General features: G+C 36.1%; 1 protein-coding gene across 7 annotated transcripts in view; it reads right to left on the bottom strand.

Annotated features, from left to right (window-relative positions):
* Positions 1 to 334: 334 nt before the first annotated feature.
* Positions 335 to 21,038, bottom strand: part of BCOR (BCL6 corepressor) — a 73,688-nt gene continuing 52,984 nt past the window's right edge. For 6 of the 7 annotated variants that reach the window (XM_039342169.1, XM_039342166.1, XM_039342167.1 and 3 more), the window contains 5 exons: positions 14,699 to 14,865; positions 4,458 to 4,603; positions 2,843 to 2,920; positions 2,510 to 2,660; positions 335 to 1,506 (listed from right to left, as the gene is read on the bottom strand). In XM_039342169.1, coding sequence (XP_039198103.1) covers positions 1,218 to 1,506; positions 2,510 to 2,660; positions 2,843 to 2,920; positions 4,458 to 4,603; positions 14,699 to 14,865 — 831 coding nt within the window. In that variant the 3' untranslated portion in view covers positions 335 to 1,217. Of the gene's footprint in view, positions 1,507 to 2,505; positions 2,661 to 2,842; positions 2,921 to 4,457; positions 4,604 to 14,698; positions 14,866 to 21,038 lie in introns of those variants that run through there. The other variant, XM_039342168.1, reaches the window with a different exon arrangement.

The following is a 21,038-nucleotide window of genomic DNA, read 5'->3' on the forward strand; positions in this document are numbered from 1 at the left end:
TCTTTTTTAAAAAAAAAACAAAACCCTGCAATGTCATATGTCAGTATGTGAAGATTAGAATTTGTGTTACAACTTCATGATACATGTTTTGTCACTTCCAATCCCTCCCTCCGTCCCATCTACAGCCAAATCTTGACTGTTTTTTTTTGGGGGGGGGTATGTATGTGTACATATTTGTTTGAAATTTTGAATGAAGACAGATTATATATGACTGAAGACTGACTTGACTTTTCTTTCTGGGTAAAGACTACACATTTTTACTCATGGGAAAAAAGATACCATTTGGGTTCTCAGTTCACTCAAAGGTCATACAGAAAACTTTGTTATTTCAGCATTGCTTTTTCAACAGTTTTATTGCCTTTAGCATCTTTTTTTGTAAAATATAAATACAAAGGCAGAAGAATTTACTTACAAAGTTAAAACACAAATCTCAAACATAAACACACAATTCAGAAAAAAGATTTAGCTTCTGTACAGTTTTAAGCAACTTCAACATAGGTTAGTTTTCAGTATTTTACAGAAAAATAGTTCAAAGTTTTCTTTTAAATAAAGAGCATCAAATGTTTAAACACACACATATAAAATGTGTGTGTGTGTGTGTGTATATATATATATACATATATATATATAAACAATCCAGTTTGCCATGTGAAAAGTAAATTTCACATCTTTAAATTAGGATATAAAAGTTCACACAATTAGTAGATGTGCATGTGTATGGTTTTCATTTATATTACAGTCTACTGAATTGTATTCAATAGTGTATACCTGGCCAAAGCAGGAATTTTTGTAAACAAAAACAAAAATATAATGAAGTGTCTCCCCCAATAAACTTTCCCAAGCTTACAATATTGATCACATCACCTATAATAGGCATCTTTATGTAACCAGTGCTTTGTTTGAAACAAAGCTATTTTATTTTTAAAAAAAGTTCCATGTAAAAACAAATCTATACCAAAGTTTGTCTGCACTTAAAGGAATGTGCGCACACTTTTTACCAATTTTATAATTTGTAAAAACAGAGTGGTCTCTTTAAAAAAAAAATCTTCCAAAAGTCCACCCATCTGATATATTTGTGAGTGTGTGTGTGTGTGTGTGTGTATTAGAGGAAAGCTCTTTTATTTAACAGTATCCTTTTCTTTACAGAAACAACTGCAGTAACACATATACATAAAGAACTATCTTACACAGAGCTGTACATTAAGAAGCTGGGAGATTCACCAATGAATATCAGTTTCTTCATCTGGATGCAACCATTCAAGTGAGGCTCCAAACAAAGATTGTAACTCATTAGTAAATTCTACCAAGTCCAACAGTTCTTTGCCTTCTGGACTGAAAGCTTCCAGATCCTTTTGGGAAGCAAACAGCTGACTCAAAGACACCTGTTTGAAAAATTCTGCTTCTGTAACACTGACAACTTCCAAATTTGGGAAACTGCAGCGAAATATCCTGGGTGACATTTTCAGCCTCTTTGTTACATCAGAGAGCAAAAACCAGTTCCGTGGTCTAGAGACAAAAGTAAAATATTGACAAGATGATGAGAGGTTTCAATCAATTGCTAGTAATAATTTTATATACATTGCTATTTAAGGCAAAGAGATTAAAAAAATAGGTTAGTCTCTGTACTCTTCCGTCTGCTTCCTGCTCCCCGCTCCAGTAAACTCATGGATGAAATCCAGTTTTAAACCAGCAAACATCTGTTCACACAATGGGACAGGATTTTTTCTCTTTCCCCTCCACCCCTCCCCATGTCCTGTTCTCAACCAACTGTGGTCTGTTTTCGTAAGCTGCACCAAGCCACAAGTTTTATCTTGTGAATATGTCTGCAATATCAGCATACATTCACACACAGAAATATATTTACATTGAATATGAACGAAGATGATAGGGAGACTGGAGGCTAAAACATATAAAGAACAGTTGCTAAAATTGGGTATGTCATTTAATGAAGAGAAGGACTAGGGGTGACATGATAGCAGTGTTCCAATATCTCAGGGGTTGCCACAAAGAAGAGGGAATTAAGCTATTTTCCAAAGCACCTGAAGGCAGGACAAGAAGCAATGGATGGTAACTAATCAAGGAGAGAAGCAACCTAGAACTAAGAAGAAATTTCCTGACAGAACAATTAATCCGTGGAACAATCTGTCTCCAAAAATTGTGAATGCCCCAACACTGGAAGTTTTTAAGAAGAGATTGGACAACCATTTGTCTGAAATGGTATAGGGTTTCCTGCCTAAGCAGGGGGTTGGACTAGAAGACCTTCAAAGTCCCTTCCAACTCTGTTATTCTATTCTATTCTAATTCCTGTTTTAAGGAAGCCAATCTATAGGGAGTTTTTTATGTTAAAAATACATAGGATATGAAACCTATTTTTAGCAGACTGAATAGTGAAAGGTTCACTGCATTCAGTGAGACAAAAAGATGGCCCTGAGTATGTCAATAATAACTCAGATATTTATACATTAACACACACATCTTCCCCTTCAGTATAAACAACAACAGTGCTTACCCTTGAGAAAGAGACACTTGGATGTTATAACATGGCAAGAGAGGCACATCTGAGAATTCAAACTCAAAGATATCATTAAATCCATCTTCATCTTCATCATTTGGGCCAGGTGGATTAGACAGAATGTCAAATCCTGATTCACCTTTTGGCTCTATTTAAACAAAAACAAAAATAATTGAAGACCCTTTGTCATACAGTGCTTTTTCTCCCTTTCCTTTTTTTTTACTTGCTCTCCTTTCTGTGAATTCTGCCTCCTCCCCATACATAACCATGCACACATTTTGAAATAATACCAAAAAAAAAACCAAAAACAAAAACACCATGTCTTCTTACCACACACAGAGCTGCCATAGAAGTCCCAGGACAAGCCAGGGTCATCAACATCACGACCTTGGAGATCGGTTAAATACTCTAGAGAGATACAACAATACAATATTGGAGGGGGGAATCCAAAGTTGGGAAGTTTTGCAATCATAGCATGACAAAATATAACCCAGAGAGGTTTTATGCTTATCTGAAAACATACAGTATTAACATAAAGTAACAATCAAAATATTGCAGAACTCTAAGTGAAGTAATATCAAGTATCTTATTTCTTTTCAAATATAATTATTCTACTTTCATTTACTTTTCAGCAATCTCCAAATCTCATTTTCAGTATTTCAGTTTTGTGTGCTTCAAATTGATTCTGAAGATATGACTATAAAATTTAGGCTACACTTGCTACACAATCAGGCCAAGATCTTCACACCTTAATCACTAGATCTTTCTTTTGATGCCTAGAACTTTGAAAGCACAAGTGACAATGCAAACCTGAACTTAGTTGATAGCTCCCCTCCCAAAAGCTAAGTAGAGTGGGATTTGGTTAGTACTTGGATGAATGGGAGTCTACCAGGATATACATGAGCTGTAAACACTCAGAGTTGTTTGACAGTGATATGGGCAGCAGAAAGAAAGAAAGAAAGAAAGAAAGAAAGAAAGAAAGAAAGAAAGAAAGAAAGAAAGAAAGAAAGAAAGAAAGAAAGAAAGAAAGAAGTCAAACCTCTCACCAGGAACTAAGGTGCACTGTAGCACATTAATCTGAACCATGATACCTCAGGTGAGCTAACTTACAGAATGTGTCCAAAACCCAGGACCCAGGACTCACACGGAAACATTTTTATGACATAAAACTTATCATAAAACAGTTTCTGCCATAATATGTCATAAAACATTTCCTGTGCTGATGTTTGACTATGTTATACAGTTCAACTTGGGCTATTTTCCAGACAGATACATCTCTGAATGTATCCCAACCTTTTCAGTGAAGGCAAGACATTAGAAGCTCTGCCATTCTTGAAGGCATTGAGCAAGCAGGGAAGGAAATATCTCTGAAAGGATGACCCAAGATATCATGGATTTTCTAGTTAGAGATAAAGTCTTCCATATCCAAACTATGAGAACTTCCCCAGCTCAAGTATATACACCCTTAATACTAATTTTTGCTATTTTTAGTATTTGTTGCTTTATTCATTTTAATTGGTAATTGCATTAATACTCGAGTAAGACTATTTTGTTCTGGAGAAAACAGCTTTAGTATTTCCAATTGCAAAATGGGAAGGTATGAAAAAGAGGAAAGCAGAATACTAATTGAAGAAATGTCCCTGACTGTATGTTTCATACTGGTTATTCATACGTTTCTTCCCGCATCCCAAAATTTGGATGACATCATAATATTGGCCACTGTTGATGACCACAGATGAAGAGATCTATGAGCTACCCAGAAGACTAAAATATTAACACTTTAAATCACAATACTAATACTATGAAAAAAAACCTCTGTATTTCTGTTGTAAGTTAGGCAACAAAATATCTGAACCCCACAACCCTTACTTTTACTGTTATCTGAAGAGTAATTTATGTTTTGTAGAATATCAAATTGCAAATGGACAAACAAAAGTCTACATACCTGTTAGAAAAGTCTCCATCAGTTCACTGTGTGTCATTTTCACAATTGTTCTACCTGAGTATGTAGCAAGCGTAGGGTCAGCGCCATAAGAAAGGAGCAATCGGACAATTTCTAGGTGATCATTTTCCACTGCATCGTGGATAGGCCTTAGGAAGGGAAGAGAGAAACTTTTGTTTTAAATCCACACAATGTAATAAGTTATGTTCTGTCTCCATTTAAAGCAAGTAGTACATGATGAGGAAGAGGACTACTGCATAACGTGCTTTTCTCAAATTTTAAAATATATTGTTAATTTATTTCAGGAACTGAAACTAATATACATATACTCTATTAACAGCAAGCTCCTTGGAGAAAGTTATGTTTAAATAAACATCTTTGAATAACAATCAAACCCCCTAGTATTGGCATATTGGTACACGCGTAAACAATATATATGTGTAAACAATGTATTGAGCATTCACATCATAGTTTTGCTTTATAAAATTTAACTCCTCAAAACCCCAAACAAGTAGCTGTCTTAATGTTTTCCAATTTTATACAAACTTAGTTTCATTCAAAATGTACAATAACTATTAGCAACTTCTGGCTGATGAATCAAGAAAAGAGTAAAAACTATACAGGTGAAATTAACTATTATTGGTTGAAACCCTTAGAAGTAAATGTAAAAATATGCTATCAAGTTATGCTGAATAATTTCTTAAAATATGTCTGAATGACTACAGATACCACACACATGTGGGTATATTTAGGACTGTGGATAAAAAAACCAGATTTTTCACTCAATGGAATTATAGAGGACAATCAAGCTAGAAGCAAATAGGCCTTTGTTAGAATAATTTTAATTTGTTTTATCTGAATTAGAATTCTGATATTAAAGTCAAAAAGCATAATAATTTTAAACCCTAATATTGTTAGAAATCTCTACAAAATAAAACGTGCACACAGGGTTTAACTAAGACCTTGTATTAATTGAAATCAAAAATAAAATGGCATCTGTTTCATTTTTATGTATGAAAGCCACCTGGACTACCAACTAAATCTTTCTTCAGTGCTGATGCCTACAGGCTCCTCACTTAAAGACAGTAATTGGGGCAGAATTTCCATTGTTAAACAATAAGATTGTAAAGCATGATGTCACATGACCCCATTACTTAAAGATGACAATCCTGGCAATCCCTGTTGCCATTAAGTAAAAATTGCACGTCATTCAGCGAAGACCTTATGACTGTGGAAGGGTTGTTGCAGTGCCACACACATGGGAGTAAGTTGAATAGGAGATGTTGTGATGCTGCACAAGTGCAAGCAGGCTAAAGAAGGGGTGCTGCAGCACAAGCCAGTACTATGCAGTACAAGATCTTAGGGGGCGGGGAGACTTTGGAAGAAAAACAGGTGGGAGTAACTTGCAACCTTCCCTGCCTGCTTCCCCAGTTGTTGGTGGGAAGCCAACAGGGAAGATGGCAAATGGTGATTATGTGACCATGGGATACTGTGAGCCAGTTGTTAAGCACCCAGATCACAATCATATGCAATGACCAGAACTTCAAGGACTAGTCATAAGTAGCACTTGTTCAGCACCTGTTGGGAAGCATCCAGCCTGGTAGGGAGGAGGAATCAAATGCGGAGGTAGCTCAGAGTTGCTCTGCAAGCACAAAAGGGCTATGGTCAACCCCACCCCTCAGTTCCTTGAAGCCTTGTCTCATTGTTCCCAGGGCTAGGCTGCCAGACCGGGGAGATTCCTTTCTTATAGGCAAGTTAGCTTGAATTCTGCATGTGTGGGTCTCGTTGTTCACACCTGAGAGTACCATCACAATTTCAAATGATTGCTGAACAAGTGATCGTTATTTATTTATTTATTTATTTATGAGGCTTATATACTGCTTTAAGTGCAAGCACTCTCTAAGCGGTGTACACCAGTAAGCAATGTATATATATATTTACATTGCCCCCAACAATCTGGGTCCTCATTTTACCTACCCCGGAAGGATGGAAGGCTGAGTCAACCTTGAGCCGGTGAGATTTGAACCGCTGACCTGCTGAACACAGTCAGCTAAAGTGGCCTGCAGTACTGCACTCTAACTGCTGCGCCACCTCGGCTCATTGGTCATTGATCAAGGACTACCTGTATTGCACTTGAAAATATCGGCTAGTTTTTATAAGATCTGCTCTGTGAGACCCATCTTTCCTCTTTCTTTTCTAATACTGTTTTGCTATTCCCTACTAACTAATTATAGAACTGATCTTATACAAATACATACTGGGGTTGATCTCACATTGGGCAAATAAAAACACTTATTTTAGAGGAAGCAATGCAGTCTGTCCACCCCATGTGACTGACTCGCTGGGATTGGCAAGGGATATAATTTCAACATGACACTCAGTTGTATAGCACTGTCCCGGGCCATCCAAGAGATGCTATTAAAATGCTTTCCCACTAGCTGGAAGCTGTGTGTCTGGATGGGGAAAAACTGACTTCAACTCAACCCTGACAAGACTGAATGGCTGTGGATTTCAGTGCCACCCATATCTAGTTATTTTCCATCATAAACTCTTCATGAATTATATTCCCCCAGGAAGAGTTGGTGGGCAATTGGAACAGGAGGGTCCTCCTGGACTCACTGCTCTTGCTCAAGGAGCAGGTATCAGCTATACCTAGGAGGACTATTTTACAAACACATCTTGTGTGCCAGTTGTGCCTATTCCTGATTGGAAGACATTGCTCAGCTACACTGGCTTCGTATTAGCTTCAGAGTGTATTTTAAGGTGTTGCTTCTCACTTTAAAGACCTATATGGCATGGAACCAGGCTATATGTGGGACTGTATGTTTTATATTGTGTTTTGACTGCTCAGAATTCATTAAAAGGATAGCAGCCTTAAAATTTGATAAAAGCATAGATGGCCTCAGGAAAAGAAATCTTTTGAATTTGAGTCCTTTTGCAGATTTTTTTGAATTAAGTTAACAAGCTAACTAAACACAAAATCATAAGACTTTCACCCACATGTACATTTCATACTTAAACTTTAAGTTTAATATATTCATAAAATTGGACATTAACAAGTATATGCTATCACCAACTGTACAACTTTTAACAAAGGCCCACTAGTGACCCTTTTACTTCCTATTTTTGAATATTGCCTGGGAGAATAAAAATATCATTTATTGACAGAGAAGAAAAATATAGGGGATAGATTATGACTTGTGAAGCATGGCTGCTCACTGTATTAACCAACTACATATTTTCTGTAGCAATATTTTTCAACCTTGGCAACTTGAAGACATGTGGACTTCAAATCCCAGAATGGCTGGGGAATTCTGGGAGTTGAAGTCCACATATCTTCAAATTGCCAAGATTGAGTAACACTGTTCTATACTGTAGACAAAAGTAATAATGCAAGAAATAAGGCAGCTAACTGTAATAGTTTCAGAAACATTTATCTCCTTATAACAGAGCAATTCATACATCTTCTTTACACCCACGTTCTACAGTACTGTATATAAACACATACTCCTACATACCATACATGCATAGTTAATCCGCAAAGTGAAAGAGATGTATACAGTGAAGAAAATGTTGCTATTTAAATTGGTAACCAATAAAACAGGGCTAAGGCAGAAAGAGAGCCAAGGATAGTAAACTTTGATGTTGTTGAGAGTGAATTGTAGAGTGGAATATGAGATAGGGAGGAACCCTTGAGATAAGGTGGCCCCAAGGGCTGGGAGAGGGAAGACAGAATTTGGGAAGTAGCTGAGTTGCAGGGGAGAGACATCACAAGCACTTAACATCAGAGTAGTGAATGATAAAAGAAGATGGGAATGTCAGAATGGGCTACTCATAAGAAAGTGTTGGTTATCTGAGATTGATTGGCCTTCCAGTTCTCAGTATTCATCTCTAATATTAGGTCACCAGTGGTGCTGGTCATTGGCTGTTGCCACTAAATGCAGGATGTAAGAAGGTGCTTTCACCCATGATTTGATTATGAATGAGTCAGTTAATCTGGCACACATTACCAAGGCAGAAGAGATACCTAGAGTGTGCCAAAAAAGTGATGTTCCATTCTCCAAAATATGCCCAACTGTGGTTCAGGTTTGGCACCAGCCACAACTCCATAGCAGAGATCATGGTGGCAGTTGTTAGCCAGGAAGCCTTAAGCTCTCTGCACATAACTGGATATAAAATCCCTGGAGCTGAAGTTGTTGTCTAAGAAGCAGATGAGTTTTTGCTGCTTTGCTGACTTCCCAGCTGCACAGAAAATCCTTGCCAGAGCTGCTCAATTCAGCCATGGACCTGGCAATGGAGAATCCCATGCTCCAATTCTAGGAGACTTCAACCTGCCCTCTTGTGGCACAAAGGTGGCACACAAGTTCATAGCCAACATGGCAACAATAGACTGGATTCAGATCATCCAGGACCTAATTCGTGCAGGTGGTCAAATATATTTATTTTTTTGTCTTGATAGTGTAAGACATTCTGATTATTCCTTTGTCATGGTCAGCTAAGTCTCTGATTGCTTTTTGGCTTGCTGGTGCTGTCCTCCCACTCATCTCCCATACTCTGGGACGTTGAAACCATTAATCACTCTGTCTCTGATGCCTCTCAGAGGGGGTTTGAGGGGGTTTATTTTTTTACTGAGAATCTATTGGACAGTTTGACTGAGCCCCTTTTTTCTACTTGGAATAAGCATTTTATGGGATGCTTTAATTGGGTAGGCCTCTCCCTGCCCTTTAATCTCAGAAGGCTCAGTAAAATTAAATGGCAGAAGAGATACCTAGAGTGTCATTGAAGGGAGACATGCAGTGAATTTGATCCAATATAATTAAGAGCCCATTTCAGGATTACATTATGCAATAAGAGTAGCAAAATGTAAATATTTTTCAATTCTTACCATTCTTATCTACAGATTGCCAACCAATAGCCCATTTTAAAGTGACCTCTTTCCTGCTGGGGAAGGATGAGCCACAGCAATACATATAAGGACAGTGTGAGGAACATCCTAGATAAATTCACTCATATCTTCTTAAACTGGACCCTTGACTGGGTCACTGAGGCACAGTCTTGTTCAGTTATATGGGAAGACTTTCACCCTTTAACTCCTGAAAACTTGGAACTATTAATCCCACCCTGGTTACCAGTGGGCTTCTGGGTGGAAGATAAAGAGTCTGTTGTTCACAAATCCTTACATGTACATGCAAGAGCTATTTATTTAAGGGACCATCTTTGTCCATTGTTTCTGCCTGCCCCTCAGAACAGACACAAATCAGCAAACTCTGGATCCTATCCATTAAACAATGTCATCTAATGGAGGTGTGCCATTTCAGTTGCAGCCCCTGCCCTCTGGAACAGTACTCCCCAGAGATTTAAATGGCTTTAAGAATGCTTTAAACATGACTCCCCCTCCCCAAACTGTGAGTGGGACATAAATTCTCCACATGTGAGGTTTTATTGATTGTTTGTATGTGTTTTGTTCTACTAAAATAACCAACATTTTCTTCTCTTCTGCCTGCTGTTTTACACCTTTTAGTATTAATTCTATGAGCTGCCTGGTCCCTTAGAATTGGGTGGTCTTAGAAATCTTATTTGTAAATAAATAAACATATTTAATATTGTTATCAATGTTGAAAGGAATCAAGGAAAAACAAGACATTTAGCAGTATCCAGTTATGCCTCTTCCAATAAAAGGCTCATAGAACAAATCTGTACAATTCCAGTGGTATATGCCCAAACTCCCATCTTTAAACAGAAAGAGATTTTCCTGATTTAGTTCTGAATACATCAGTACTACAAGGTCTACTACACCAGCTCTACCTAAACAGAAAAAATGCTGAAAGACCTGTTGTTGTACTCGTTTTCCTCCTTCCAGGGGAAAACTTTGTGAGAGCTACCCTTAAGATTATGGCACCTGAGAGTCAGTTTATTCGAATCTCTTCTTGGTTCCCTGCCTGCGGAAATCACATCACTCTTGAAAGTGCCTGTCTCTTCTAGGCAGCACCTTCACTCATTCTAAAGCCCACAAAACTGCATTCTCTCTCAGCTGCTGCAGGCATCCAGTTATCCTATAGTACTCATTGCCCAATCTCTTTTGCAAACGCTATAGTAACTCAGAGGTCAAGGAAAGACCCCCAGCGCATACTCAGTTTAAATGACTCAAGTGGTTTTTTTCTTGTAGTATATTAGGTGAAACCCAGTCACAGAAATCATGCCAGCTAATAATTTCTCTCACAAACATTAGCTTTTTAGGATACTGTCATGAAACAGAATACAGCAAAGTAAAACTTTAAAAGTAGATAAACATTTCAGCACACTCCGGTCTTAAATAGAAATGTTGAACAAGTGAAGTAACAAGCAATAACATTTAACAAAAAAAAAAAAAAAAAAAAAACCCCAACAGAATACAGGGAAGTTACATAACAAAAAGTGGGAAGAAAAAATTAATGAGAGGTAGAAAAGTATAATTCTAGCTTCCCATTTCAGTTTTATCCATCTCCCCATTCTCTAAGATTACCAGAAACACAACGGTAACTAAGGTCCTATAATGCGAGCACAAGAAAACACAGAAAAGTATTTCCACTATCAATTTAATAAATAAAGTATGCTAAGTGGAGATAATACTGAAGAAATGTCACAAAATACAAAATATAATGTAGGCCTGATGCTGAAGTTGCAAAACCCATCCGCTGCAATCAACTTTTATATCCCTAATTCTGTTTGATTATAGATGACAAATTATCCATAAATTATCTGAAATACTTAATTATTCCTTCCTTGACTTACCATCTAGAATTGCCTTTCTCAACTTACAAAAACAGAAGCATACCGTTATGGTCAGAGTTGTCTAGTGCACACAGTTAATTATATTTTTATTGAAGTATCATATCTGGGTTATAAATTACAAGCCTGAACAATGTGATTGAGGTTTTTAATAGTAAGAGCAGTCTACAATGCAAGAAAAGCTTCCCTTTTCCTGGAGATTTTCAGATAGATGATTGATAGGCATTTGTTGAAGATGCACTAGCTCTGGATTCCCTTCCTCAATCAAAAAATGAGTAAGAGGTTGACAAATTCTCTACCAGAAATATAATTCTGTACCTTTAACCAAAGATATAGCAAGGGCAGGAAAAAATTTCTACAGTAGCTAACTACAAAAATAAATTCATTCATTCTACTTTGCCCTCTGCTACTGCTTACTCCTTGTTCAGAAAGAGCCGAATGAAAGTTTACTCTGTGAAATAAAACGGGATGTATCTTAACTGGAAATATAAATTTGTATGATACTTATTTTTATGTGGAAATTGTAAAGGTAGAGAAAACGTAGAAAAGGGGAAAAAAGCAGTAGCACAAAGTAAATTCCCTTTTTGGAAAGTTTGGGCTTATTAGCTTGGAAAAAAGCAATTAAAGAAGGACTTCATAGAAGTGTATATAAAATTATAGGCAGTAAAATTTATAGGGAGAAGTTTTTCTTTGTTTCTTGTAATACTAGAACCCAGTGCCATTCAATGAAGAGGAAAATGAGGAAATAGTAAAGCACTACTTCATTAAACTGATGCTTGAAATGTAGAATTTACTGCTCAGAATTAAATGATAACTTGTTACTTGGATGGCTTTTGAAGAAGATTAGATAAATTCATGGAGAATAGAGTAGGCTTGCTACCAGTTTTTATGACTATACATATATTACTTTAGTGACATTATACTTGCTGGAGATCACAAGCCTGAAGTGCTATTCTGACTATGTCCATGTGTTCTCCATAGTATCTCCTTAGTTTCTCTTTGGTTAGTTGGTGCTAGGGAGGATGTAAATATGGATGTATACAATAGGAACATGTTTTCCTAATAAATCTACTAACATACCTTTCATGAAAATTAATCATACGAGATACAATCATTTGAATGTGTGGATTTTCCTATGAATATATCCAGTTAAAACATGTTTAAAACATGCTTAGCATCATTGTATGTATGCGATGTATAGTTTCTCCCCCCATTAAAGCCAATTTCCTTGAAAAGTACCCACGAAAAATTATCATAAATTTATAAAAGACTTAAGATTACAAAAAAGGGGGGAAGTTAAAATGTTTTAGAAACAGTAGTTAAATCAGGAGTTATTAAAGTTATTGCCAAAATTATTTTTGTTCTGTTAAGTGCATTTAATATTAACTTTGCCGAAACAGAGTTCAGACATATTGCCTTCCATCGATCATGATAACTATTTCAGCTAATTTGGTACTGCAGCCTATTTCCAGGATCTTAATCTGTATCTTCTACTCTGGCAACACCTATGTTTTGTGTATCAACCTATATTGTGTCCAAGCTGTTGCCTCACTTCCCTTTATTAACATTTGTTTGTTTGTTTCATTTCATTTCATTTTTCTGTGCTGCCCATCTCACTGATACAGTGACTCTAGGTAGCTTACAATATAAATAAAAAATTCAAAAGTGCTTCAAAAGTTAAAATTGGAAAAATTGAGAAATTTTAATTTTAATTTGAACAGAGAAATTAAAATTTAAAAACCAAATCTAAAAACCACATTTTTAGGCTCTTCCAGAGGCCAGGAGTTTGGGGCATATCTCACCTACACCTACAATTATTTGGCCAACAGAATCTAAAGTAGGTACTGAGGTGAGATGGTTCCTCAGATACCCTGGACTCATGCCATAAAGGGATTTAAAGATAATAGCCAGTATCTTAAATTGGACCCAGAAACAAACTAGCAGCCAGTGTAGCTCACATTAACAGAGATGTCATATGTGCCACTTCAAGAGTAGCTGTGAATATGAAAATGTGTGAATGTGTGGTGTGTAAATAATACTATGGATTTGACTAGTCTAGATTGAGGGGGGAGAGATAGCACAGCAAACAATGAAAAATTGTCAGAATCATGCAGAAAGTGTACAATCTGTTTTTAATTCAATGGTTGATCTCTGTATATTACAAAGGGCAGATGAAAGTAAACTATAGCAGAATCTGCCACTTATTACCAGATGAACATCAGTGTCTGATCATACAAATAATCCCCATAGATTTAACACTAACATCCTTAGTAAAATAAATTCATGATAAGAATTTTGCACATTCAAGGAATGAAACAAAGGTTCAACAAATGAAGAAAATTTACTTTTTGAGCCATGATTTTGTGTTTATAACACATGCTACAAAAATTTCTATAGCTTATTGAGTAAAGTGATCCTATTAAAGGTCTAACTGCTTAGTTTAAAAAAAAATCTCACAATGTGGAGGTATGTACCTTTTCCCATTATTATTTTTCTTTTTCTTTAGTTAGCTAATGGAAGGAACAAGTATTCAAAATGTCCCTACAGAATCAACGAAGTCTTCTCTGCCCAGAAGTTTTTTAAAAGGGTTGGTTTTTTTTCCTGAAATCTTTGCAAGTTCTATTCAAATGCCAATGCTTACAAGGTTATTGGCTTTCAGACATGCTAATTTAGAGCTGAGTTACCAGATAAGGTGATAAGTGATGAAACATTCAAACAGAAGAACTCAAAGAATATATCCATCATTATTACAGAACTTTTAAAAAATAAATACAACTAAATTGCTTTAGAAAAGATGAACTTTGCAAAACAAAATAAGTTAAGCGATTAATAATGGAAGAGGAATGATCTAAAATTTAAAACAATCTTCTGGGAGAAGGCATGTTTACTGCCTGTTTCCTTATGACTAGTAAAAATTTGCATGTTGCTGTTGTCTAAACTTTGTATTTTTATTAGTACTTAAAGGAGTAATAAGAGCCAGTTTGATGCAGTGGTTCAGGCCTGAGGCTAGAAACCGTGGAGGTAGTGAAGTCTAGTCCCACCTTAGCTGGCTGTCAGTCATTCTCTCTCTCTCTCTCTCTCTCTCTCTCTCTCTCTCTCTCTCTCTCTCTCTCTCTCTCTCTCTCTCCCATAGAAAGCATGCAATGGCAAAATTGAATCTAGCCATGGAAACGAGAGGAGTTTGTCCAGGCAGTCTCTTAAGAGTCAACATTGACTTGAAGGAACAAGGACAACAAAAAATTGGAGGATTCTTTGCTTTTGATGATATAGACTTGCAGCCAAAATGTACCAAAAGTGACAATGTGTTGTCACATCAACGTTTGAATAGTATACAAGGACAAAAGCAACTACTGTATACAGTATAAACCTTTCGGAAGAAATACGCCATTTCTTTAAACAAGATTACAACTTAGCTGCAACTATATATTAATGCAATATTGAAGCACAGAAGATTTAGATTAACTAGAAAGGCTAACCTAGTTCCATCCTGAGCACTGCAGTTAACGTCTGCTCCGTATTCTAGGAGATGTCGCACAATGCTCAGCCAACCTCTGGCACAGGCCTCATGTAGGGCACAATAACCAGCATTGTCACGATGATTTGCATCACAGACTTTGTTTTCCAAACAATATAGAACCACTTCCTGAAAAAGAAGAAAACAGAACAAATTGTTGCAGAAATATACATATCATTTACTTTTAACATTCTGGGAATACCTCTCTGATTGGGCTATTAGCAAATTACAAAGGAAAGAAGGAAGCTACTATACAATTCTCATCTCAGATAAAGTCAAATGGTTGAAAAAGAAAGCCAGTGATTAGCCCAGAAGGAAGACTGAGATATCTCAAACAAAATATTTAACAATTTCAAAAGAGTTACCATACAAATAAATGTAGAAGGATAGTGGGGTGAATTAATTTACAAGAAACAATTGTTTTTCACTTTAACAGAAGAAACAATGTGGATGCATATAAATACAGTTTTTTTATATAGTGGAATTTTCTGTGGGGCAAAAATCTCTTCAGACTTAAGAGTATATTTAGTTTTACTTCTATTTATGCAAACCTCTTTCATTGCATCATATGTTAATTAATGACATGCAAAATTTGCTGTATATCAGTTTTGTGCCACATATCAAAAGTAATAAGGCAGGCAATCATGATTTTGGGTTTATGCATCACTATTCCTATGGTCCTATTAGAACCAAATGGAAATCTACTGAAAAATAACATGTAAACCACTCTATCTACTGGGATTTCCCTTAATATTTTATTATTGATGAGAGACTTCATGGAGATAAGGATCTCTTGTCAATTAAGATCAATGCATTAAAAATCTTTATACTATTTTGAAAGAAAGAATTTGCACAACAAGGTGCAAATTTGATTGTAAGATTTCATTTGGTTACAATTCTTGGCAAGTATGGAAATTTCAGCCCATGAGCATTTTGTCACCTAGCCCAAAAATCAAAATACCTGTAATACATCCTCCTCAATTTGGTTATAATGGTTTAAAAATCTCTAGTTAAAGACTCTGATGTGATACCATCAGATTTGTTAAGATCACTGCAACTTCAACATTTCCTCTAATTTCTGAAGAAATTATTGTGATTTCATATATGAGAATAGCTAATTGTGTACTAATCTAAAATAGAATTGGAACATCTCTACTTAAATCTGCTCCAGTAACCTTCCACAAACTAGTTCACTCCTATTGCTTAACCTACAATCAATCATTGCCAATAACTGATCACACTATAGAGGCATGCAGGACAAAACAAATGATAGAACTTAAAATGCAAAAGGCTACTATACATTTTTCAAAGTTTCAGGAAAACTTTTTACAATTTTTCTGAGATAATTTAGATGACAGTCCTAAAATTTGATATCTTATTCGTATCTTATTATGATAAGACCTAGAACTATTTGGCGTTAATCAAGGAATATAATATTTGCCTATATTAATAAATAAATATGTGTAAAAAAGAAATTTGTCCGGTTTTTCCCTCTTGTTTAAACTCATTCATTCAATCTGCACAATAGTTCCTGAAAGACAGCACCCATTCTGCATACAGCTTCTCACCACTGAACTGGTCAAGTTCCCAGTGGATTTTATCCAACGTCATTTAGCACAAAACATAGCAAAATAAAGTTTTATGAATAGTTAATTAAATACACCATTAACTATTTAATTATGATTTATTTAATTCATAGGTTTCAGCCTTCTCTGCTGAATTTCAAAAATGTGATTGACAGCCCATGACTAGTTTGAATATGAAAATAGGAGCCCTGAGAAAAATAAATTGCAATTTTTATACTTTTCTGACCTATTTATATTTTCATCAGAATTTTCATAAACCAAAAGCTATAAAGTACTTATCAGACAGAGTACATGCCTGTGTCAAAGTCAGTAAGAAACATAAATAATTATTTCCTTATATATGTTTTTATGTTAATAAACACTGATTCTGATAGCAGCCTAGAGAGGTCATTCTAGAATGAGCTTCATGGAGCACAATAAATGTAATATTTAGCATTTAATAAGTCAGGTTTATGGTTTAAAAATATGCATTCCTTCTTCATTGCCAAAACATATGTAATACAAACAAAAGTGTATTTAAAATAGCAATTCAAAGATAAGAATGTGAAAGAAAAGAAAGATCAATAGACACACAAACAGAGATGCATTTTCCACTTGATAGTCTCCACTGATGTTTTAACTAGTCTGCTTCCATGTCCATAATCCTAAATATGGCTCTACACAGTATTCTGTGTACATTATCAGTTCAAGCCAGCAAAGAAAATCACTAAAAGAATAAACACGGGACTTTACAATACAACAGCCAGACTTGTCACAGTGATTTACATCACAGACCTTGTCTTCCACACAATACAGACTCACTTCCTGGAGAAAGATGGGAAGGGTGGGGAGGAAAAAAAAAACTGTTTGTTACCATGGAGACACCTTTAAAATCAGAGGTTTTTCACTTAAAGAAAATAGGTGGAGAAGGGGGAATTTTCCATTCTGGAAATTCTCCTTTAAAATGAGGCAGTGGTAGAAAAGTTCTGAAAGGGAGGTTCCTAGAACAGTATCCAGAAAAGTAAAGACATCTAGAGGGAAATACAAAACCTTTGCAGCCAGAGTTTCCTGGCGGTCCACAAACTCTGCAGATCAAACATTACAACATATTCCAGAAGGTAAATCCAATTATTGGGGGAAACCACAAAAGATGCCTCCAATTGTGTTTGTACAAGCCTATCCATTATTACCTTTAGCCATCTACTTACAATTCACTGTCTTTACTATCACATTCCTGTATTGTTACAGCAGGGAATGCTGAAAAAACACATTTACAGGAATATTTCTTTAATTAAAAAGCTCAACTTATACAATTTTTCAAAGTCCCTTAACTTATTCCTTGTCAAATTATACTCAAGAGATGAAGAAAATGAGTTTGTCAGCAAATCCAAAAAATTGGTTGTATTGTTTCTGGCTGATTTATTTTCAAGAGTTTTATTGTTAAGCATTTCCCATGTAATATTGTGAAAGGCCACTCAAAAGGCTGCATCTGCACACTAATATGACATGTGGTTGAACTTCAGGTCTGACAGCAGTTCAATTTACACAGAAAGAGGCACGCATGTTTTCCACAGTGTATTCAGTGGTATCTTTTCTGCAGAACAGCGCTCTAGTCATGGAAAGATAAACATTGACATTAAGCAACAGTCAAGTTACCTCAATATCTTTTTGTTTTTTAAAAAAAATATTGAGCTTTATTGCCACAAGCTTGTTGGTTGTTGATATACATGGAGGAAAAGAAGAAGTGCAAACTGAGACAGATACAGCGGATCCAAATTTTTATTATGATCTAGCCACCACCTTCAAATGCCTCTCCCTCTTCCTTCAAACTGTGCATTCAACTACAGCTGCTTCAAAGGGAATTTTAATTTGATATTTGTCACTGTTTATTCACGAAAGACCTTCAGCACTGTCCTTTATTTTTACTGAAACCTCACGGAATATATTTTGAATTAATTAAGCCACCAAGATCTTAGGAAGTCAGGCAAGATTTTCACTTGCAGCAGTTTTGTATTGCAGTAATCAACAGAAGTTTAAATAGTTATTCATTTAGAATGGCATCACATGCATGAATAAGGAGATACTAAACTCTTATGGATGTATTGTGGTGTTAAAAGGAAACAGAAGTTCAGAATTAGCTTCTCTAATAGCTGCATCTCAGTGTTCTATTAGACTAGGAAGACCTGTAATAATTGGTCCCGTTCAATCATGTCCTCTTCCCTCTGCAGCAATCATATGCTAAGTCTTCAATCAAATATCTACATCTCTGAGTGCAGGGGGAATATAAATTAAAAAGAAATACACTTTGCATTTGCTTGTTGATATTTGCCACCTTGGTTGGTCTGGCTATATATGCATCAATACCTGGAAACGGATAAAGGCGTCTGTGGGGGAGGTGAAAAAAGTTAAGATGATGGCATGGCTAACACACATTAAATGGGAGCAGGACTTCAACTGCATGGATGCAGCTGCCATTCTGACTTTTTTCTCTGTCCCCCTACCCCTTTTATAGAGAAGGGGATCTACATTATACTAGCTTAGTCAGACTCCTCTTCCTTCCTAGTCCACATTTTGCCTCTTAGGCAAAAAAAAACAAGGGTTCAGAAACAAGTACCAAAGCAGGCTTGAGAAATTGGATCTTGCAACACACTGATAGAAACAGTGCATACAAAAATAAACAAACGAAGACTAAGTCCCCCATCTGCCTTTTTTGCCTTCTCGTGAAATCTCATGCATTCTTGCAAGCAAAAGCACTGTCACTTTTGAGAGTCCATGAGGGAATTCTTTGTGAAGCAGACTCTCATACTACCTAGGTCTACACTGCTAACTTATTTTTTCTTTTCCCACTACCCAGCTTACTCCACTCCTTTCCCATTTCTCACTCTTTCATCCTTATCCCAAACTTATAAAGTAGGGAGAAAATAATTCCCTCCTTATTTGTTGTTGGCAGCTAAGCACAATTAGATGAATTACCAGCTGAGGATATAAGTGAGGAATCTTAGATCTTACCAAAACTGGCATCACACTCCCAATATGAAAATTTCCATTTTTCTACCCACCTCATTCTTAGTGATTGTTTGGATTACTTCCTAAGCGATAGGATCCCAGACTGATACACTTGTCTGGACCTAAAAACATTTGCAATACTATATACTTGCTGGCTGCTCTATCACTTTGATGTAAACAATCAGAACTGGTTTTTCATGGCTAACCTCAATGCTAATAGGACAAAAAAGATGAAGGATAGCATTCTTAACTATCTTTCAACTCCAAGTCCTTTTCCACAGTTCCTGAAATTGTCCTTTATCAGTTTGGTAACCACTCAATTAGGAAGATCATTGAGTCTTCTTGAATTGCTTAGCAGTCCTGCTTGATTTAACATAGACAAATTTATATAATTAAGATATTCAGAACACATTGCCTTATTAGGATAGAGTTAAACCATTACCAAGATTGCTAATATGTGTTTAAATGCAACAGGAGGTTATGTTTCTCTCCCCCCTTTTCTCTTTCTGACAAAATGAAGTATATAATAACATTCAATTATAGCTAAGGAAAATGACTAAGTTGTTGTCCAAGCCAAATAAATTTAAAGCCAGAGACACATTTTTCATTGGACCTTTGCATTTATAAGGTGTCAGATCACCTTACCATGCAGGAAACTAGATATTTGTGTGTCACAAAATATTTGGATCTAGGCAAATCTAGACAGCATACTAAAAAGCAGAGACATCACCCTGCCAACAAAAGTTCATATAGTCAAGGCCATGGTTTTCCCAGTTGCAATGTATGGATGTGAAAATTGGACTATAAGAAAGGCTGAGTGACAAAGAATTGAGGCCTTTGAACCATGGTGCTGGAGAAGACTCCTGCGAGTCCCTTGGACTGCAAGGCGATCAAACTGGTCAGTCCTAGAAGAGATCAACCCCGACTGCTCTTTAGAAGGCCAGATCCTGAAGTTGAAACTCAAGTACTTTGGCCACCTAATGAGAAGGAAGGACTCACTGGAGAAGGGCCTAATGCTGGGAAAGATTGAGGGCAATAGAAGAACGGGATGACAGAGAATGAGGTGGCTAAATGAAGTCACTGAAGCAGTAGGCGTGAACTTAAATGGACTCCAGAAGATGGTAGAGGACAGGAAGACCTGGAGGTACATTGTCCATGGGGTTGCGATGGGTCGGACACGACTTCGCAATTAACAAAAAGGTTTGCTACATTACCTAACATCTCAATGTAGGCTTTCATAACAAACCTCTCCTCACTCTCTTTCAGCAAGAGAAACTCATTTTTTAAATAAAAATCCTAGGTATGAAATAAAATTCACCTATTAAGGAACATTTTTGGCTTCTTGCTTCTGATTAAGATGTATATAACCTCTTTTCTGTTCTTTGTCTCTTTTTGGCTGCATCAGAAATAAACTCTTCAATTAAAACATTAAATAAACATGCTATATCAGGACTTTGTCCAACCTGATATTTAACATATATCTTTTTCACAAAACATGATCAATGTCTTAAAATGTAGTAAATTTGCACAGAGACAAATACACTTCATATATTGTATTTTCACATTACGAGTGAAATCCATAGTCCACTGCAATGTATATTTCCTAAAACTAAGGCTTTAAGGACTCTATATTTGTCAAAAGTGTGAAATTACTCCCAAAATGTATTTATATACAGTGTGCCAATAATGCAATGTTTAAAGCAACCTTAAAATGCAGAATGCTTATACTCT

This window comes from Crotalus tigris, unplaced genomic scaffold (genome assembly GCF_016545835.1).
Source record: "Crotalus tigris isolate CLP2741 ecotype Arizona unplaced genomic scaffold, ASM1654583v1 scf7180000017775.1145084777:2100578, whole genome shotgun sequence".
Lineage (NCBI taxonomy): Eukaryota > Metazoa > Chordata > Lepidosauria > Squamata > Viperidae > Crotalus > Crotalus tigris.